Genomic DNA, 22655 nt, shown 5'->3' with positions numbered 1-22655 from the left:
CCCGGTTCTCTCCCCCCCAATCCCCCGGTTCTCTCCCCCCAATCCCCCGGTTCTCTCCCCCCAATCCCCCGGTTCTCTCCCCCCAATCCCCCGGTTCTCCCCCCCCAGTTCTCCCCCCCCCCCCCATCCCCCGGTTCTCCCCCCCCAATTATCCCCCGGTTCTCTCTCCCCCCCAATCCCCCGGTTCTTCTCCCCCCCCCCCCCCCCAATCCCCCGGTTCTTCCCCCCCCCCCCCAAATCCCCCGGTTCTCTCCCCCCCACCCCCCAATCCCCCGGTTCTCCCCCCCCCCCCCAATCTCCCGGTTCTCCTCCCCCAATCCCCCGGTTCTCCCCCCCCCCCCCAATCCCCCGGTTCTCCCCCCCCCCCCAATCCCCCGGTTCTCCCCCCCCCCCCCCAATCCCCCGGTTCTCCCCCACCCCCCACCCCCCCCCCCAATCCCCCGGTTCTCCCCCACCCCCCCCCCCAATCCCCCGGTTCTCCCCACCCCCCCCCCCAATCCCCCGGTTCTCCCCCACCCCCCCCCCCCAATCCCCCGGTTCTCCCCCCCCCCCCAATCCCCTGGTTCTCCCCCCAATCCCCTGGTTCTCCCCCCTTCTCTTTCCCCCCCCTTCTCTTTCCCCCCCCTTCTCTTTCCCCCCCTTCTCTTTCCCCCCCCTTCTCTTTCCCCCCCCTTCTCTTTCCCCCCCTTCTCTTTCCCCCCCTTCTCTTTCCCCCCTTCTCTTTCCCCCCCTTCTCTTTCCCCCCCTTCTCTTTCCCCCCCTTCTCTTTCCCCCCTTCTCTTTCCCCCCTTCTCTTTCCCCCCCTTCTCTTTCCCCCCCTTCTCTTTCCCCCCCCATCTCTTTCCCCCCCTTCTCTTTCCCCCCCTTCTCTTCCCCCCCCCTTCTCTTCCCCCTTCTCTTCCCCCCCCTTCTCTTCCCCCCCCCCTTCTCTTCCCCCCCCCTTCTCTTCCCCCCCCTTCTCTTCCCCCCCCTTCTCTTTCCCCCCTTCCCTTTCCCCCCTTCCCTTTCCCCCCCTTCCCTTTCCCCCCCTTCCCTTTCCCCCCCTTCCCTTCCCCCCCTTCCCTTTCCCCCCCTTCCCTTTCCCCCCCCTTCCCTTTCCCCCCCTTCCCTTTCCCCCCCTTCCCTTTCCCCCCCCTTCCCTTTCCCCCCCTTCCCTTTCCCCCCCTTCCCTTTCCCCCCCTTCCCTTTCCCCCCCTTCCCTTTCCCCCCCCTTCCCTTTCCCCCCCCTTCCCTTTCCCCCCCCTTCCCTTTCCCCCCCTTCCCTTTCCCCCCCCCTTCCCTTTTCCCCCCCTTCCCTTTTCCCCCCCTTCCCTCTTCCCCCCCTTCCCTTTCCCCCCCTCCCTTTCCCCCCCTTCCCTTTCCCCCCCTTCCCTTCCCCCCCTTCCCTTTCCCCCCCTTCCCTTCCCCCCCTTCCCTTCCCCCCCTTCCCTTTCCCCCCCTTCCCTTCCCCCCCTTCCCTTCCCCCCCTTCCCTTCCCCCCTTCCCTTTTCCCCCCCTTCCCTTTTCCCCCCCTTCCCTTTTCCCCCCCTTCCCTTTTCCCCCCCTTCCCTTTTCCCCCCCTTCCCTTTTCCCCCCCTTCCCTTTTCCCCCCCTTCCCTTTTCCCCCCCTTCCCTTTTCCCCCCCTTCCCTTTTCCCCCCCTTCCCTTTTCCCCCCCTTCCCTTTTCCCCCCCTTCCCTTTTCCCCCCCTTCCCTTTTCCCCCCCTTCCCTTTCCCCCCCTTCCCTTTCCCCCCCCCTTCCCTTTCCCCCCCTTCCCTTTCCCCCCCCTTCCCTTTCCCCCCCTTCCCTTTCCCCCCCTTCCCTTTCCCCCCTTCCCTTTCCCCCCCTTCCCTTTCCCCCCCTTCCCTTTCCCCCCTTCCCTTTCCCCCCCTTCCCTTTCCCCCCCTTCCCTTCCCCCCCCTTCCCTTCCCCCCCTTCCCTTTCCCCCCCTTCCCTTTCCCCCCTTCCCTTTTCCCCCCTTCCCTTTTCCCCCCCTTCCCTTTTCCCCCCTTCCCTTTCCCCCCTTCCCTTTCCCCCCCCTTCCCTTTCCCCCCCTTCCCTTTCCCCCCCCTTCCCTCCCCCCCCCCTTCCCTCCCCCCCCCCTTCCCTTCCCCCCCCCTTCCCTTCCCCCCCCCTTCCCTTTCCCCCCCCCCTTCCCTTTCCCCCCCCCCTTCCCTTTCCCCCCCCCCTTCCCTTTCCCCCCCCCCTTCCCTTTCCCCCCCCCCCTTCCCTTTCCCCCCCCCCTTCCCTTTCCCCCCCCCCTTCCCTTTCCCCCCCCCCCTTCCCTTTCCCCCCCCCCCCTTCCCTTTCCCCCCCCCCCTTCCCTTTCCCCCCCCCCCTTCCCTTTCCCCCCCCCCCCTTCCCTTTCCCCCCCCCCCCTTCCCTTTCCCCCCCCCCCCTTCCCTTTCCCCCCCCCCCCTTCCCTTTCCCCCCCCCCCCTTCCCTTTCCCCCCCCCCCCTTCCCTTTCCCCCCCCCCCCTTCCCTTTCCCCCCCCCCCCTTCCCTTCCCCCCCCCCCCCTTCCCTTTTTCCTTTCCCTTTTCCCCCGGGTTACTCTTGCACTAAGAACTGCTTGACATCAGATCTAAATTTTGCCATTCACCCATTTGAACCTATCCTGCATTGTTCTACTATCGAGGTTTATTTTGAAGTTGTACTCCTAGATGTACCTTCTATATATCACTTAATACCTTGTATTCAGGTCCCAGTCAGTCTTGGTAATCTCATATCAAGGAAGGTAAGCCACAAGTTTCTTCAGTCCTTGATATCTTGATCTGCTGGTACTAGGAATCATGCTGTGGCTTGTCTGTACACCCTTTCTGTTATGTCTTGAATAAAGAGTCAGACTAGATACTGCAAGCTCAAAGTAAGGTGTGACCGTAGTCCTTTATTACAGATCTCAGAGTGCCTCTCCAACCTGTGAGGCCTCCTTATATACAGGTGCTCCCAAGGGATTGTGGGTTCCCCTGGGACTCCAGGGGATAAACCCTGGTGGTTAGACTTGGTATTTACAGGTTTACATACTTAACACTTTCCATGTTATATGAACAAATATAGTTGTCCCCTTCATTGTCTCATGGCCTCATCAGATTTACCAAGACTGTGCTTCATGCACAGTTATCTTGATGGTGAGTGTTGGCAAGCTGTTCGTGCATCACAGCCAAACCTGATCATGGCAGATCTTTGTTCGTTTGTATTCTCACTCTGTTTCTACACAGCCTGGTAGCAACTAGGCTGTAACTTTATATTCTTAGCTTGGAGACTAGTTTGAATCTTGGTTTTAACTGTCCTTTTACTTCAAACGATGTAGAGGCAGCATTGTCAACCTGACTTAGCAGGGATTCCTTCCCTATATTAATCTAACTTTAAACAAATTAAAGGCCATTACCAAAAAAGAATGCAACAGGAACTTCTAATACCAGTGTGAATTGGCATATTGAACAGTACACCTCATTTAACACCAGGCAGATTATTCTGCCTACTCAAGTGCCCTAATTTCCTGCAATACCTGGAGTACCCTTGAATCCTTGCATGAGTTGTGGCACTGAAAAACTGAGGATTCTGGAGATCCTTGGGTATTCAGATCAATTCATTATGCTGCATACCATCAATCTACTTACTTGTTAAATTAAGCCCAAAGGGAGTTGAATTTATGCCAATTTTAATGGACTCATGATCTGTATTCATGATCTATATTGGTTTCTGGTGCATTGTCAATCCTACGTGAGTTGATAGTGTGCCTGCAGTACAGAACTATATAGTTGGGTATCCCTTGGCTGAGGCTGTGCAAATTTGAGTATCATTCAGCTGCTCATTGAGGATTTTCATATCAAATTTATGCCATTAGTCATAAATTCAGCATAAACATCACATGTAGTAGGAGCAGGAGTAGGCCAAAAGACCCCTTGAGCCTGCTCTGCCATTTAATACGATCGTAGCTGATCCAATCATGGACTCGGGTCCACTTCCCTGCCCACTCCCCATAACCCCTAATCGGCTAAGAAACTGTCTATCTCTGTCTTAAATGTATTCAATGACCCAGTTTTCACAGCTCTCTGAGGTAATGAATTCCACAAATTTACAACCTTCAGAAGAAATTCTTCCTCATCTCAGTTTTAAATGAGCGACTCCTTATTCTAAGATTATGCCCCTAGTTCTAGTCTCCCCTATCAGTGGAAACATCCTCTTTGCATACACGTTGTCGAACACCCTCATAATCTTGTACATTTCGATAAGATCACCTCTCATTCTTCTGAATTCCAATGAGTAGATGCCCAACCTACTCAACCTACCCTCATAAGTCAACCCCCTCATCTCTGGAATCAACCTAGTGAACCTTCTCTGAACTGCCTCCAAAGCAAGTATATCCTTTCTTAAATATGGAAACCAAAACTGTAAGCAGTATTCCAGGTGTGGCCTCACCAATACAAAGATTCCATTGGCCTTTCTGATCACTTGCTGTACCTGCATACTAACCTTTTGTGTTTCATGCACCAGGACCCCAGGTCCTGTTGCACTGCAGCACTTTCAATTTTTCTCCATTTAAATAATAACTTGCTCTTTGATTTTTTTTCTGCCAAAGTGCATAACCTCACACTTTCCAACATTATACTCCATCTGCCAAATTTTTGCCCACTCACTCAGCCTGTCCTTTTGCAGATTTTTTGTGTCGTCCTCACACATTGCTTTTCCTCCCATCTTTGTATCGTCAGCAAACTTGGCTACGTTACACTCAGTCCCTTCTTCCAAGTCATTAATTGTAAATAGTTGGGGTCCCAGCACTGATCCCTGTGGCACCTCACTAGTTCCTGATTGCCAAACCGAGAATGAACCATTTATCCTGACTCTCTCTTTTCTGTTAGTTAACCAATCCTCTATCCATGCTAATATATTAACCCCAACCCTGTGAACTTTTATCTTGTGCAGTAACCTTTTATGTGGCAACTTGTCAAATGCCTTCTGGAAGTCCAAATACATCACATCCATTGGTTCCCCTTTATCCACCCTGTTCATTCCATCCTCAAAACATTCCAGCAAATTTGTCAAACATGACTTCCCTTTCATAAATCCATGCTGACTGCCTGACTGAATTATGTTTTTCTAAATGTCCTGCCACTGCTTCTTTGATAGACTCCAACATTTTGCCAACCACAGATGTTAGGCTAACTGATCTATAGTTTCCTGCTTTTTGTCTGCGTCCTTTTTTAAATAGGGGCGTTTACATTTGAAGTTTTCCAATCTACTGGGATCTCCCCAGAATCCAGAGAATTTTGGTCAATTACAACCAATGTATCCACTATCCCTGCTGCTACTTCTCAAGACCCTAGGATGCAAACCATCAGGTCCAGGGGATTTATCTGTAAAGGTTTTACTCTGTTGCCGTATATTATCTTACTGAGTACCACCTCCTTTGTGATTGTGTTAAGTTCCTCCCCCCTATAGCCCCTTGACTATCCACTGTTGGGATATTGTTAGTGTCCTCTACCGTAAAGACTGATTCAAAATATTTGTTCAGGGTTTCTGCCATCTCAATGTTCCCCATTACTAATTCCCCGGTCTTGTCCTCTAAGGGACCAACATGACAATTACAAAATACACAATGAGTTTTGAGTATATTGTTGGTGGGGATTACAGCATCTCTCATTTTAAAGTAAAAGGCATATTGTATCATCGTCCTTTCGGATGATATTTTTTAAATAAAGTCCCATCCCATAATCTGTCAGATGGGCAGACACAATGCTGAGCTTAGTGTTTGGCATACTTGCATCAGCACCTGTAACGCAAGATGAAGCTGCAGGTGGGTGGAAATGTTTCGGCTGGAGTATTCTTGGCCTCCCCATGGGTTCAGTTTGCCCCAAAGCTGTTTTTTGGCATACTTGAAGAGTTATGCCTGTTTTTTTGGGGTGGCGGCCCCAACTTTTCCCCGTTTGAATTGTTCATTTTGGTGCTGCCTAGCCTGTCTGGAGTCGGGAGAGGCCTATAAAGGCCAGCGGGAGTCGAGCAGTTCGAGCAGTCAGTCGAGGAGGCGGGAGCTCGGAGCAGCGCGAGTCCGGGGTCGGGAGAGGCCTATAAAGGCCAGCGGGAGTCGAGCAGTCAGTCGAGGAGGCGGGAGCTCGGAGCAGCGCGAGTCCGGGGTCGGGAGAGGCGTGCCGGTGCAGCTACAGGGAGAAGGCAAAGAAACAAAGGTGACGTCACAGCCTAGGGGGTAAGTGATTGGCTGGTGATTGATGAGCAGTTTTTCTTTTTCTTCTTATATTAGTCAGTAACTTTTAGCATTGTTGTTGCCAATTTAAGTTATGTCATGGCAGGAGAGCTCGGTCGGGTGTTATGCTCCTCCTGTACCATGTGGGAACTCAGGGACGTTTCCGGTGTCCCTGACGACTACGTGTGCGGGAAGTGTATCCACCTCAAGCTCCTGACGGTCCGCGTTACGGAATTGGAGCTGAGGGTGGATTCACTCTGGAGCATCCACAATGCTGAGAATGACGTGAGTATCACGTGTAGCGAGTTGGTCGTACCGCAGGGAAAGGGTCCACAGCCAGATAGGGAATGGAAGACCAGCAGGAAGAGTAGTGCAAGGAAGGTAGTGCAGGGGTCCCCTGTGGTCATCCCCCTGCAAAACAGATGCACTGTTTTGAGTACTGTTGAGGGGAATGACTCATCAGGGGAGGGCAGCAGCAGCCAAGTTCATGGCACCATGGCTGGCTCTGCTGCACAGGAGGGCAAGAAAAAGAGTGGGAGAGCAATAGTGATAGGGGATTCAATAGTGAGGGGAATAGATAGGCGTTTCTGCGGCCGCAACCGAGACTCCAGGATGGTATGTTGCCTCCCTGGTGCAAGGGTCAAGGATGTCTCGGAGCGGGTGCAGGACATTCTGAAATGGGAGGAAGAACAGCCAATTGTCGTGGTGCACATTGGTACCAACGACATAGGTTAAAAAAAAGGGATGAGGTCCTACGAAACGAATTTAAGGAGCTAGGAGCTAAATTAAAAAGTAGGACCTCAAAAGTAGTAATCTCGGGATTGCTACCAGTGCCACGTGATAGTCAGAGTAGGAATCGCAGGATAGCGCAGATGAATACGTGGCTTGAGCAGTGGTGCAGCAGGGAGGGATTCAAATTCCTGGGGCATTGGGACCGGTTCTGGGGGAGGTGGGACCAGTACAAACCGGACAGTCTGCACCTGGGCAGGACCGGAACCAATGTCCTAGGGGGAGTGTTTGCTAGTGCTGTTGGGGAGGATTTAAACTAATATGGCAGGGGGATGGGAACCAATGCAGGGAGACAGAGGGAAACAAAAAGGAGGCAAAAGCAAAAGATAGAAAGGAGATGAGGAAAAGTGGAGGGCAGAGAAACCCAAGGCAAAGAACAAAAAGGGCCACTGTGCAGCAAAATTCTAACAGGACAAAGGGTGTTTAAAAAAAAAAAACAAGCCTGAAGGCTTTGTGTCTTAATGCAAGGAGTATCCGCAATAAGGTGGATGAATTAACTGTGCAAATAGATGTTAACAAATATGATGTGATTGGGATTACAGAGACGTGGCTCCAGGATGATCAGGGCTGGGAACTCAACATCCAGGGGTATTCAACATTCAGGAAGGGTAGAATAAAAGGAAAAGGAGGTGGGGTAGCATTGCTGGTTAAAGAGGAGATTAATGCAATAGTTAGGAAAGACATTAGCTTGGATGATGTGGAATCTATATGGGTAGAGCTGCAGAACACTAAAGGGCAAAAAACGTTAGTAGGAGTTGTGTACAGCCCTCCAAACAGTAATAGGGATGTTGGGGAGGGCATCAAACAGGAAATTAGGGGTGCATGCAATAAAGGTGTAGCAGTTATAATGGGTGACTTTAATATGCACATAGATTGGGCTAGCCAAACTGGAAGCAATACGGTGGAGGAGGATTTCCTGGAGTGCATAAGGGATGGTTTTCTAGACCAATATGTTGAGGAACCAACTAGGGGGGAGGCCATCTTAGACTGGGTGTTGTGTAATGAGAGAGGATTAATTAGCAATCTCATTGTGCGAGGCCCCTTGGGGAAGAGTGACCATAATATGGTGGAATTCTGCATTAGGATGGAGAATGAAACAGTAAATTCAGAGACCATGGTCCAGAACTTAAAGAAGGGTAACTTTGAAGGTATGAGGCGTGAATTGGCTAGGATAGATTGGCGAATGATACTTAGGGGGTTGACTGTGGATGGGCAATGGCAGACATTTAGAGACCGCATGGATGAATTACAACAATTGTACATTCCTGTCTGGCGTAAAAATAAAAAAGGGAAGGTGGCTCAACCGTGGCTATCAAGGGAAATCAGGGATAGTATTAAAGCCAAGGAAGTGGCATACAAATTGGCCAGAAATAGCAGCGAACCTGGGGACTGGGAGAAATTTAGAACTCAGCAGAGGAGGACAAAGGGTTTGATTAGGGCAGGGAAAATGGAGTACGAGAAGAAGCTTGCAGGGAACATTAAGGCGGATTGCAAAAGTATCTATAGGTATGTAAAGAGAAAAAGGTTAGTAAAGACAAACGTAGGTCCCCTGCAGTCAGAATCAGGGGAAGTCATAACGGGGAACAAAGAAATGGCAGACCAATTGAACAAGTACTTTGGTTTGGTATTCACTAAGGAGGATACAAACAACCTTCCGGATATAAAAGAGGTCAGAGGGTCTAGTAAGGAGGGGGAACTGAGGTAAATCTTTATTAGTCGGGAAATTGTGTTGGGGAAATTGATGGAATTGAAGGCCGATAAATCCCCAGGGCCTGATGGACTGCATCCCAGAGTACTTAAGGAGGTGGCCTTGGAAATAGCGGATGCATTGACAGTCATTTTCCAACATTCCATTGACTCTGGATCAGTTCCTATGGAGTGGAGGGTAGCCAATGTAACCCCACTTTTTTAAAAAAAAGGAGGGAGAGAGAAAACAGGGAATTATAGACCGGTCAGCCTGACCTCAGTAGTGGGTAAAATGATGGAATCAATTATTAAGGATGTCATAGCAGTGCATCTGGAAAATGGTGACATGATAGGTCCAAGTCAGCATGGATTTGTGAAAGGGAAATCATGTTTGACAAATCTTCTGGAATTTTGTGAGGATGTTTCCAGTAAAGTGGACAAAGGAGAACCAGTTGATGTGGTATATTTGGACTTTCAGAAGGCTTTCGACAAGGTCCCACACAAGAGATTAATGTGCAAAGTTAAAGCACATGGGATTGGGGGTAGTGTGCTGATGTGGATTGAGAACTGGTTGTCAGACAGGAAGCAAAGAGTAGGAGTAAACGGGTACTTTTCAGAATGGCAGGCAGTGACTAGTGGGGTGCCGCAAGGTTCTGTGCTGGGGCCCCAGCTGTTTACATTGTTCATTAATGATTTAGACGAGGGGACTAAATGCAGTATCTCCAAATTTGCGGATGACACTAAGTTGGGTGGCAGTGTGAGCTGCGAGGAGGATGCTATTAGGCTGCAGAGTGACTTGGTTAGGTTAGGTGAGTGGGCAAATGCATGGCAGATGAAGTATAATGTGGATAAATGTGAGGTTATCCACTTTGGTGGTAAAAACAGAGAGACAGACTATTATCTGAATGGTGACAGATTAGGAAAAGGGAAGGTGCAACGAGACCTGGGTGTCATGGTACATCAGTCATTGAAGGTTAGCATGCAGGTACAGCAGGCGGTTAAGAAAGCAAATGGCATGTTGGCCTTCATAGCGAGGGGATTTGAATACAGGGGCAGGGAGGTATTGCTACAGTTGTACAGGGCCTTGGTGAGGCCACACCTGGAGTATTGTGTACAGTTTTGGTGGTCTAACTTGAGGAAGGACATTCTTGCTATTGAGGGAGTGCAGCGAAGATTCACCAGACTGATTCCCGGGATGGCGGGACTGACCTATCAAGAAAGACTGGATCAACTGGGCTTGTATTCACTGGCGTTCAGAAGAATGAGAGGGGACCTCATGGAAACGTTTAAAATTCTGACGGGTTTAGACGGTTAGATGCAGGAAGAATGTTCCCAATGTTGGGGAAGTCCAGAACCAGGGGTCACAGTCTGAGGATAAGGGGTAAGCCATTTAGGACCGAGATGAGGAGAAACTTCTTCACCCAGAGAGTGGTGAACCTGTGGAATTCTCTACCACAGAAAGTAGTTGAGGCCAATTCACTAAATATATTCAAAAGGGAGTTAGATGAAGTCCTTACTACTCGGGGGATCAAAGGTTATGGCGAGAAAGCAGGAAGGGGGTACTGAAGTTTCATGTTCAGCCATGAACTCATTGAATGGCGGTACAGGCTAGAAGGGCTGAATGGCTTGCTCCTGCACCTATTTTCTATGTTTCTATGTCCTTTAGCTTTGGGGGTGGAGCCTATGATCTGCGCCAAAAAGATCGGGTTGCCAGGATAATGAGGGACACACTGCGGGCTGAGGCTGGAAAGTGCAACATACAACACATTCAGGCCAGCTCACAGCAACCTGCACAAGCACCTTGCACATTGCAGCAGCATTCCAGCATTAAATTATTGGGGTTTATGCCAAAAGTCTATTTCTTCCCCCCCCCCCCCCACCCCCGGTGCCGCTGCTAGCCCTGGCCGAAGGGCCTCCTGGTGCCGGTTGTTGCTGCTAACCCTTGCCGAAGGGTCTCCGGTTGCCACTCCTAACCCTGGGTGAAAGGCTCCCTCCCATGCCGGTGCCGGTTACCGCTCCTAACCCTGGCCGAAAGGCTTCCCTCCCATGCCGGTTGCCGCTCCGAACCCTGGCTGATTTTCTTAACTGCCCAGAAGGTTTTTCCAGTGGTCACATACACCGTCCTAAGAAAAATTGGAGTAAGTCGGAGCTGGCCAAACTTAAACGGCCAGAATAGGCGCGGGTGGCAGCTTACGCCCCCAATGATGCAAAAAAAAACTAACCTAAAAAAATCATAACTGAGTTACACGGGCGCACAATCTTTGGGGAAACTTGGATATTTTAATTTAGGCCAAAAAAATGGCACCGATAACTTGGGGAAAATTGAGCCCCTTATCTTACCTGGTCAGGGCAACAGAGTGCAACACCTTTTTATTTAAAATTTAATTTTTTTTCCCCTCTAAAATTGGCATCTTGGTTTAATTGTAATTTTACAAAATCTGTTGCTAATAAATGATCATTTAATTGGCAGACTTGTATAGTCAACTCTTTTCAACTATTATGCCTTGTGTAGATGAAGAAATTTGTGGAGATCTGCATAATGACATTTTCATAAGTGGGTTAACTCTCAAGTGACACAGCCAAGCATATGAGTGGAGATATCTATGAAATGCATTTTGGCACTTTGTGTTTCATTTTTACGGTTGAGAAATGGCATATTAACCATGTGGTGTCACAGGTGATCTTTAGTCCGTTTCTCTCTTCTGGGTTGCTGGTTCAGGCCCTGAATACATAAAAACTGCAAATCTTCAAAGTCACTATTCAGATGCTGTTTTTTTTAAATGGGAAGTATGGATTACTGGAGTAAATGTTCATCTTCATGTGGGCTGTAATCTGTGGAGTGGATTGCCCATGTTAGAGAATCCATCCGATTTTCATTCTGGTGAAATCAGACGGGTTCTACAATTCTAAAATCTATTTTTGTCCTTTTTTCTGCTGCTGTTGTACAATACAGGAGATCAAATGTCTGACCTCAGCCATGCCATTGTGAGCAGATGGTGAGCAAAGGTCAGTAACTTACCTTGAGTGGAACGTTGAGCATGAATATGGTTTGAGCTGGTAATACTTTATTTTTTTTGTTTATCTACTTATTTTGGTTTGCTTGGAATAATATTTGTTCAAGTGTCCTTCTACTTGCAATTTATTTAGTGTCAGCTTTAGTTCAGTGGTAGCACTCTTGTCTTTGAGCAAGAGATCATGGGTTCAAGCTCCACTCCAGATGCTTGAGCACATAATCTAGGCTGATACTTTAGTGCAGTACAGAGGGAGTGATGCACCATTTCGGGTGCCATCTTTCGGATGAGTCGCAAGTCCTCGTGGGTGGAAGTAAAACGGGGTGGGGATAGAAAATGCCAGCCTGGATACTCCCAACCGCAGCAACTTGCATTTATATTGCACCTTAACATAGAAAAATGCCCCACAGCACTTTATAGAAGTATAATCAGACAAATGTTGACGTCGAAGTAGAAGATATTGGGAGGGGTAAGGAGCATCTTGAAAGTGGAGAGGTTTAGGGAGAGAATTTCAGAGTTTAGGGCCAAGAGAGCTGAAGGCACGGCTACCAATTTTGGAACAAAGGGAGTGGGGATGTGTATGCCAGAACCGGAGGATCACCAAGTTTTCAGAGGGTTCTAGGGCTTGAGCAGGTTACAGAAATAGGGAGGGTGAGTTCCTGAAGGGATTTGAATAATCAAATCCTGGATGTGCTGCTTGAATTTGCAAGCTTCTAACCAGAGGTGATATACAAGAACTATTCATTCTCTTATCTCTACATCATTAGTTAGGAGTAAAGCACTGATTGATTGCTTTTTTTCTCCTTGTGCAGATGCTCTCGTTTGAAGAAGCACGGAGGAAATGTCTGTGCAGCAGCCAGATGAAATAGCTCGTGAGAACTAGCAAAACCATAAATGCGTATTTTGACATTAAGTTTGTGACACAAAGATCCTGAATTAACTGATTTGCATTTACAGTTCTAACTGTCTCAAAGTTAGATAAAAGAATGTCACAACAAAGAGGAGCAGCAGCTCAAAACTTGGATGTAAAGCCCAAAGTCAGCCAAGGGAAAAGTGCTGATCGTAGAGACGGTTATGCTTGGAGTGGCAAGAAACGATCACGTACTTCCAAAATGGAGACTGCTTCAGATGGAGAGATGGGGGATATTACTGGGATATCGTCAACCGCTTCAAGAAGGGAGAGAAAATTGAGCTCGCCTGGACCTGAGCTGGATCGTGAAGATTCATGTTCACGCAAGCTCTCTAGTCGATCACTGAAGCAAAAGATCCAAGATGCAGTAGCTCAGTGTTTCCCCCTCAAGGCACATAACCATAAAAACTCTGCTTTAATTTCAAAAAGTAAAATCCACATTAGTGATCTGCTGGTGGATAGTTGTCCATTTCCAGTTGGATCTGAGCTGGCTCAAAAGTGGCACTTGATTAATTGGCACACTCTTCCATTGACTCAAAGCTGTGGAGTTTGGGAAGGCTCGGAGGTGAGATTTGATGACGATGAACTAGAAGAAGGATGCAGAATGAGCATTGAACTAGAGGTGGGCACTCCAGATGCACAAATTCACACACTTGAAGTGATTTCGCAGATTAATGCTTTGCATACACAAAACTCTGAGGTGGAGCCTGGAATGAATGAACTAGAATGTGATAATAGCATTGCCTTTCCTTCAAATGATTCAGACACTGACGAGGAGCTGATGGCGCTTTTCACAGATTCCGAAAATCAAAATAGTGCCAAGCTGGATTTTGGTAACGATTGCAATTGGCTAGCACCCTTTCACAAATACCATACCCAGTTTGGTTACATCTATCGCTTAGTCCCAGATCTATTTCAGATATGTAATAATCCATGTTACTGGGGTGTAATGGATAGATATGGAGCTGAGGCTCTGTTGGAAGGTAAGCCAGAAGGTACATACTTGCTCAGAGACTCTGCTCAAGAGGACTATCTTTTCTCTGTCAGTTTCAGACGTTACAGCCGCTCTCTCCATGCTAGAATTGAACAATGGAATCATAACTTCAGCTTTGATGCCCATGATCCTTGTGTTTTTCATGCACCCAGTGTAACTGGCCTTTTGGAACATTACAGGGACCCAAACTCGTGTATGTTCTTTGAGCCACTGTTGTCACTTCCACTAAACAGGACTTTTCCATTTTCACTACAGCACCTTTGCAGAGCTGTAATTTGTAGCTACACAACCTATGAAGGCATTGGTGCTCTTCCTGTACCACCATCATTGAAAGCTTATCTGAAGGAATACCACTACAAACAAAAGATAAGAGTGCTTAAGATCAGTGCACAAGAATGGTATGATGGATTGAAAGGAAACCAGTGCATTTAAGGGCTACAATAAGATTGTTAAAAGATCACCAGGAACGTTTCTACACCATAAAGAAACTTAAAAGTGTTTGTCTTAAATAGGAGTTTACTGGCACTCTCTTTTGTTATACTACAGTTTTTGTTTGAAGACTTAACTTTCAAACACTATCTTCTACATTATCATCATCTTCAGTGCAATTAAACATAATGTACTTTGTCTGTTGGGATGAATCATTTGCGCGTATCTTCTGCAGGTTGTGACACTAGATTTTTTGCCTGCAAAACACTCGTGTTTTGAGATGGAGCTTTAATAATGAAAAGCTCAGTTCTGAAGCCAAGATCTTCACTGTAAAATGTAATTTTGGAAAGTCATGAAAACATTTGGCATGTATATCAGAATTTTATTTGCACTTTTCTTTTTATACTCTTTCTTTCAAAGATGTTAACCTATAATTTTCTAAGTTATCTGAAGCTTGAAGTATGTAACATGGATTGTTGCAATGTAATTTTTTAATTAATTTTGAGTAAAATCTCTGACAGAAATATTGCTCTTTGAAGTTTTGTTTTGCATAATGCAAATTAGAAGTACAATATTAGAGTATCCAGTATTGGCAAAGATCCAAGATCTATTTTATGTACATTTCTCAAATAGTTTGCAATACATGACCGATGTATTGTTGAAACAAAATCAAATAATGCTGGAAACAGGTCAATCAGCATCTGAGGGGAGAACAATCAGGTGATGTGTTGGGTGCAGACACTTCTGCACAACACTCTGAAAGCTGTTTGTATACAAAAATGTTTTGGATCACTAACCTTTCTATGGTGATGAGAAAAAAATTAGATCTTGCTGCTTCGACATACAATTGTTTAACAATTCATCTATTCACAATCTATATCAATGATTTGGATGAGGGGACCAAATGTAATATATCTTAAGTTTGCTGATCTACAAAACTAAATGGGAATGTAAGTTGTGAGGAGAATTCAAAGAGGCTTCATGGGGATGTAGATAGGCTAAGTGAGTGGGCAACAACATGGCAAATGAAGATAATGTGGAGAAATGTGAAGTTATCCATTTTGGTAGGAAAAATAGAAAAGCAGAGTATTTTTTTAAAATGGTGAGAGATTGGGAAATGTTGGTGTTCAGAGGGACCCTGCGTGTCCTTGTACACATCACAAAGTTAACTTGCAGGTACAGTAAGCAATTAAGAAAGCAAATTGTATGTTGGCCTTTATTGCAAGAGGATTTGAGTACAAGAGTAAAGATGTCTTGCTGCAATTATATAGGGCCCTGGTGCGACCACACCTGGAGTATTGTGTACAGTTTTGGTCTCCTTATCAAAGGAAAGATATACTTGCCATTGAGGGAAGGCAATGAAGGTTCACCAGACTGATTCCTGGGATTGGGGGGGGGGGGGGGGGGGGTGGGATTGTCCTATGAGGAGAGATTGAGTAGAATAGGCCTATATTCTGTAGAGTTCAGAAGAATGTGAGGTGATCTCATTGAAACATACAAAATTCTTCCAGGGCTTGACCGGGTAGATGCAGAGTCTAGAACCAGGGGTCACAGTCTCAGAATAAGGGGTCGGCAATTTAGAACTGAGTTGAGAAATTTCTTCACTGAGAGTGGTGAATCTTTGGAATTCTCTACCCCAGAGGGCTGTGGAGGCTCAGTCATTGAGTATATTCAAGACAGAGATTGATAGATTTTTGGATATTAAGGGAATCGAGGGATAATGGGATATAAAGACTTGACAAGCATATCCTTCAGTTTTGACACTAAGCATTATAACAAAGTGGAGTTATGCTCTAAACTTGCAGGTGTGATGTTTAAGATGTTTCCAGTGAAGTACCTGACACCACCTGCTATTTCACTTCACAGCTTGGGTGATCAGCTTCTGCTTTATTCTTACTCAAAATATTCTAGGATGTCACTGCACTTGGAGACCGTAACTTGAGTGCGCAATTAAATGTGGAAATCCTGAAGTTGCGGTCATTCAATGTTTCGACTTTGGCTGTGCTGTGGTAGTCGTCGGTTTAAAGATGCATACTTCAGGGGCCCAGCATTTAAAAGAAAGATGATTTCTGTGCCGCAGTGCTGAATGTACTGGACTGCTTGGCAGGGAGCTTCTAAAACATGCCAGACAGTTTAATGAATACTATTATGCAGCTGTGTGGGGTTCTCGCGCATAATGGAATGTGTGGTCACTTTGATATCAATTGCAGCTGAGAACCCTCCTTCAGGAGTCTGACAGCAGTAATAGCATCTCAGCAATGCTCCTGCTGCAGCCATAAATGGCTCAATGATTGGGCAGGATGGGAAAGCAAATGGAAAGAGGCTGCACTCAGCTCATTGATCTTCGACTGCTCCCTCACAGATTAATTCGTTCAAAGTACTCTGCAAAACTCTTCCTTTCAGGATTTTTACATTGATATCCCATTCTGTAGCACAGGAAGGCATAATAGCTGTGTTAGTGCCACTGAAGACACCATCAGTATGTAATTGAGTTAAAATATTCACAAAAGTCAACCGATATAAGCACATGTACTGTATTGAGTATTTAATATTAACTTTAAAAGACTTACCAGTTCTTGATTTAAATGTAGAAAAACACTGAGGAAAATGCAAAAGCATTGATGTAACTCAGCTAAACAGTTTTCAATAAATGTTAAGTTTCTGCTGGCAGTTTTAAGACACACTATCCAATCGATGTGTGACTGCATGACATTAACATTCCTAAAATGTGACAGAGTAGGTGTTAATGCTGCTTGGGGTAAAATCAACTCTGATCTGGTCTAGTTTCCCATGTTGGCAGACTATCTGACTAGTATCATGTGACTCCATTTAATACCGATATGCAGAACCACTTAAGTAATTTAGGCAAAGACTTAGCAATGAAAATGGTATTGTATGAAGATGGAAGAGGAAGCTTTTAGGTAGTCTCTAAAGGTTGGATTATTGATTAAGTGATCACTGCAGCTTCATTTCCTATATCCTGAAATAATATCCTGTTAGCAAAATAATGTCACGATTGAGGTTTAGAAATATAGAAACAAATTCCATATTAAATGTAATAAGTTTAAATTATAAATTTGTCAATACAAATTGGTAGTTCTGTGTTTCTGTGAACTGCCTACTTATTTAATGTAAAGCCTAGTTTAAAACTCATTTACTATTGATGAAGGGGAACGACTGCAAACTACAAAATGTTACTATTATTCATTATTTAAATAGTATTTTTTGTGGTTTTCAAAGCACTCAGTTGGCATAATTTTTGGTTCAAAGAACCTAGAAAAATGGAGAGGGGTAGGGTAAGGAGAGTGCCACCTAATCCCCTGCTCTTTCGATCTTGGAACATAAAATTCAGCCTCTGGATAACTAAGCCTAAACCCACAACCTGCATCCTGAGTCTAGGTGGATGATCATTGAAAATTGACTCTCTGGAAATATTTTATTTAGGGCTTACCTATTCTGTGTATATCATATTATATGTGTTACTTGTACATAATACATGATTTGAGCACATAATGGCCTGGAATTTGTGGTCAGCGGTGAAGTGATGGCACTCGCCACTGAGCTCAAAGAAAGCTGCCCACAAAGATGTAGCGACTTCTGTGGCATGAATTTCAGTTTTTCCAATGTTAATTTCATGCTGGTGTCAAGTCGAGGGGGTCTCCAGCGTTCAGCAACAGTGCTGTCATCAAACTGGTTAAGCAACCAATCACATTGCAGAATTCTCAGTCAGCAAAGCAGGAATTAAAATTTTCTTCACTTTTTAATAATTTTAGAAAGCGAAATAAAGATTGGGACATATGGGATTAAAGTAGAAGCTGAAATATCATTTCAAAAAAATGTAAAAATTACAAACTATGGAATTTTAAAATTGGTCATTCCACAAATGTAAAATTTAGTTTTTCAGTGCCAGATGGTTGTCCAGTAGTATGTTTGAATCAGTCTGCCATTAAAAACCCAGTTACACCTCAATTCAACAAGGTTTAACTTTTGAGTTATCTTTAAGAGCGATATTACAGGGTAAAAGCTTAAATTCTCAACAATTCAGTGATTTCTCAAAAGATTGCCAGCTCCAGGGAGTTCAACAGCATACCATATGGAGGACCGTAGAAGCACTGACAGCAACTTCTGGATATCGCAGCCCATGCACACATGAACATCTTGAGAACATCTGTCAGTTTCAGAGGGGTAATGATGGTGAGTGCTGGCAGTTTTGTCGTTATTACCACCACAAAATTGGGCCAATCTAGACTGACACTTTACTGAGAGTGTGCTGCATTGTTCACATTGTTCAAGGTGTTGTCTTTCATATGGGATGTTAAATCTGCTCCCTCAGGTAGATTTAAAAGATCCCATGGCACTATCAAAGCAGAGCCAAGGGAGTTCTAGGAATATAGGAACAGGAGTCGGCCATTGATCTGCTGGAGCCCATTCCGCCATTCAATGAGATCATGGCTGATCTGCGACCTAACTCCATATACCTGCCTTTGGCCCATATCCCTCAATACCTGTGGTTAACAAAAAGCTATCAATCTCAAATTTAAAATCAATAATTGATCTAGCATCAATTGCCATTTGCAAAAGTTCCAAACTTCTACCACCCTTTGTGTGTCGAAGTGTTTCCTACTTTCACTCCTGACTATAACTTTTAGACTATGCCCCCTAGTCCTAGAATTCCCAGCTAGAATTCTCTCTCTATCTTATCTGTCCCCCTTAATGTCATGAAAACTTTGATCAGCTCACTAAATTCTAGGGAATACTACACTAAGTTGTGTAATTTCTCCTCATAGCTTAACCCTTGGAGTATGGGTATCATTCTGGTAAATTATGCTGCACCCCTTCCAAAGCCAATATATCCTTCCTAAGGTATGGTGCCCAGAACTGCTCACAGTACTCCAGGTGTGGTCTAACCAGGGCATTGTGTAGCTGCAGCATAACTTCTATCCCATTGTATTCTAGTCCTCTAGGTATAAAGGTCAGCATTCCATTTTGTAGGATTTCTGAATCTCTCTGGGCTTACATTTGACAGTGAGACGATTCAGAACAATTGGCACAGTTTATTAAAAACACACACATGCACTTAACAGCAGTCGTCAAATATCCTATAGATCTACCTTAGTTACAACTGAGATACAATGAGGTTATAATAAAAAGCGATACACGTTACGCCCTTTTTGCTGGCTGGTTTGAACAGGAGATCTTTTGCTGTGTGTCCAGCAGGGAAAGAGAAAAGTTCCTGGCTTGCGTTTTTTATATTCCTCAAGGCCATTGTCCTCAGAAAAGCCCCACGATTGGACCCTGGCTCGGGCAGTTCCCCATTGGCTCTCCTCACACATGTGGCTGTCTGGCCTGATTCAGCCATCTCTTGATTAGATTAAATGCCTTTCCAATACACACAACCCATGCGGCAACCTGTGGGGGCTTTCATTTTGTTTCTTGCAAATCTTAGCCCATGCTGGCACTCTGTGGGTTTCCATTTTATCTCAACACAAACGGGCCTTTCCATTAATCTACACTTAACATTTATACATACACAATCAATTAATAAACACTTATTCTTACAAACTCCCTACCTTGTCTCCTCAGAGATCACATATTATAGACATTGAGAGGGAGAGGGAGAGGGTGAAAGGTGGATGGCCTGACTGGTTCCCACCTCGTAATATCTCTAGCGGAGACTCTCCCTGTAGTGTCCTTATACCTAGCTATAGAATCACACGAGGCATGTACTGCAGACAAGGTTACTACGTGACCTGAACCTTTATTCCCAGGACCAAGAAGTGATGACCCTGCGTGGGACCTCCTTTGATATATCTGGATGACCAGGAGAGGAGTGTCTCCCACAAGTTCAACCCCTGTGGTCAAGGTGTGCATTACTCAGGTGTATACAGTGTACAGTGTTGTTACATAAGGGTTACAGTTATGTGAAGGTTACAAACATGACATCACCTCCCACCAACGTCTTTGGGTCAAAGATTGAGTCTTTCAGGCGGTCGATGCTCTCTCGTGGGGCTCTGGTGGTTGGGCTTTGGCATGCATCTCTGTCCCCTGAGGTGATTCCGGGCTGGCCACACGGACTGTGCATGCTGGTGAATGTCCTTGTTGCTTGTTCTCTGGCAGTGGTGTGGGTAGCATCTCATGGTCTTCTTCAGGTTCCTCAGTGTCCATGCTGAACCTTTTCTTTACTTGGTCCAGATGTTTGCGGCATATCTGTCCATTGTTAAGTCTGACCTCAAGCCACTTGGGTCCCAAAGCATGATTGAGAACGAATACAGGGTCATCGATTTCTATGCATCTCCCCACTGAGTTGCGATAATGGCACTTGCTTTGGGACTGGCGCTTGCCCTAAACTATGTCTGACAGGGCTGGATGAATGAGGCACAGCCGCGTTTTAAGCGTGCGTTTCATGAGTAGTTCCGCGGGCGGGACTCCCGTGAGCGAATGCGGGCGGGACCTATAAGTCAGCAGGAGGCACGATAGGCGGTACTGAAGGGAGGGTCGTTGAATCCGGAGCATGTCCTGTTTTATGATTTGAATCGCACGTTCCACCTGGCCATTGGAAGCCGGCTTGAACGGTGCTGTCCTGACATGTTTGATACCATTACCCGACATAAACTCCTGGCATTCATAGCTAGTGAAACACAGGCCGTTATCGCTAGCCAGGATGTCCGGCAAGTCGTGGGTCACAAAGACCGTACGCAGACTCTCCACGGTGGTGGATGTCGTGCACGAATTCAATATGATGCACTCGATCCATTTCGAGTATGCATCGACAACAATGAGGAACATTTTTCCCATGAACGGGCCCATGTAGTCTACGTGAATACGTGACCATGGCCTGGTGGGCCAGGGCCACGGGCTGAGTGGGCCTCCCTGGGGGCATTTCGCTGCTGAGCACACGTCGTGCACCTGCGAACCCAGTGTTCCAGGTCTGAGTCAATTCCCGGCCACCATACGTGTGACCGGGCAATGGCCTTCATTAACACAATGCCTGGGTGCTCGCTGTGGAGTTCCCTGATGAATGCCTCCCTGCCATTCTGGGGCATGACTACCCGGCTGCCCCATAGCAGGCAGTCAGCTTGGATGGAGAGCTCGTTCATCCGTCTGTGGAATGGCCTGACCTCCTCGGGGCATGCTCCGTGTGCAGGTGCCTAATCCCCAGTCAGGACACATTCCTTTATCATGGATAGGAGGGGATCTCTGTTGGTCCAGATTTTGATCTGGCGAACTGTGATAGGGGAGCCTGCGATGTCGAAAGCCTCAATGACCATGACCATCTCCGCGCTTTGCTCCGATGCCCCCTCGGTGGTCGCCAGTGGGAGCCTGCTGAGCGCGTCAGCGCAATTTTCGGTGCCTGGCCGGTGCCGTACGGTGTAGTCATACGCAGCCAGCATGAGAGCCCATCGCTGTATGCGAGCTGACGCATTGGCATTGACAGCCTTGCTGTCGGACAACAGGGATGTTAACGGTTTGTGGTCCGTTTCTAACTCAAACCTTCTGCCGAAAAGGTACTGGTGCATCTTTTTCACCCCGTAGACACATGCGAGTGCTTCCTTTTCAACCATCCCGTATCCCCTTTCTGCTTAGGAGAGCGACCTGGAGGCATAAGCCACAGGTTGGAGTTGGCCCTCACCATTACTCTGCTGCAACACGCACCCAACCCCATAGGATGATGCATCGCATGTCAAAACCAATTTCTTACAGGGGTCGTACAGGGTCAATAACTTATTCGAACAAAGCAGGTTCCTTACAGTCCCCCCAAAACCAATCGCAACCTTTACGCAGGAGCACATGTAGCAGCTCCAGCAATGTACTTAAGTTCGGCAGAAAGTTCCCGAAATAGTTCAATAGTCCCAGAAATGAACGCAACTCTGATGTGTTGCCGGGCCTGGGTGCGCGACGGATCGCCTCCGTTTTAGATTCGGTAGGCCGGATCCCGTCAGTGGTAACCCTCCTGCCCAAAAACTCGACCTCTGGGGCCAAAAACACACACTTGGACTTCTTTAGTCGCAAGCCTACCCGGTCCAGTCAGAGTAGCACCTCCTCCAGGTTGTGGAGGTGTTCCTCGGTGTCTCGACCCGTGATTAGGATGTCATCTTGGAATACGATTGTTCCAGGGATGGATTTAAGCAAGCTTTCCATGTTCCTCTGGAAGATGGCGGCCGCTGAACGAATGCCAAACGGACACCTGTTGTAAAAAAATAGCCCCTTGTGCGTAGTGATGGTGGTCAGAAGCTTGGATTCTTCAGCCAGTTCCTGAGTCATGTGGGCTGAAGTGAGGTCCAACTTGGTGAACAGTTTACCACCTGCCAGCGTGGCAAAAAGATCCTCTGCTCTCGGAAGCGGGTATTGGTCCTGTAGTGACACTCGGTTGATGGTGGCCTTGTTGTCGCAACAAATCCTGACCGAGCCATCCGCTTTAAGAACAGGGACGATGGGGCTTGCCCAGTCACTGAATTCAACAGACGATATTATGCCCTCTCTTAGCAGCCTGTCCAACTCACTCTCAATTCTCACGCATCACATACGACATGGCTCTGGCTTTGTGGTGCACTGGTCTGGCGTCCGGGGTGATGCGTATCACTACTTTGGTGCCCTTAAAAGTCCCAACACCTGGTTGAAAAAGTGGCTCGAATATCTGTAGGACCTGTGAGTATGA

The 22655-nt window shown here is 46.8% G+C and overlaps 1 protein-coding gene across 6 annotated transcripts in view; it reads left to right on the top strand.

Annotated features, from left to right (window-relative positions):
• Nucleotides 1-14457, top strand: part of LOC139263311 (suppressor of cytokine signaling 4-like) — a 16723-nt gene extending 2266 nt beyond the window's left edge. For 2 of the 6 annotated variants that reach the window (XM_070879180.1, XM_070879178.1), the window contains exons 2-3: nt 5934-6183; nt 12479-14457. In XM_070879180.1, coding sequence (XP_070735281.1) covers nt 12653-14002 — 1350 coding nt within the window. In that variant the 5' untranslated portion in view covers nt 5934-6183; nt 12479-12652 and the 3' untranslated portion in view covers nt 14003-14457. Of the gene's footprint in view, nt 1-5933; nt 6184-11608; nt 11662-12478 lie in introns of all 6 variants that reach the window. The other 4 variants (XM_070879183.1, XM_070879181.1, XM_070879179.1 and 1 more) reach the window with 3 other exon arrangements.
• The last annotated feature ends 8198 nt before the right edge of the window (nt 14458-22655 follow it).

Source organism: Pristiophorus japonicus, chromosome 4, assembly GCF_044704955.1.
Source record: "Pristiophorus japonicus isolate sPriJap1 chromosome 4, sPriJap1.hap1, whole genome shotgun sequence".
NCBI classification, from domain to species: Eukaryota; Metazoa; Chordata; class Chondrichthyes; family Pristiophoridae; genus Pristiophorus; species Pristiophorus japonicus.
This window is presented reverse-complemented; position numbering and strand designations above follow the sequence as displayed.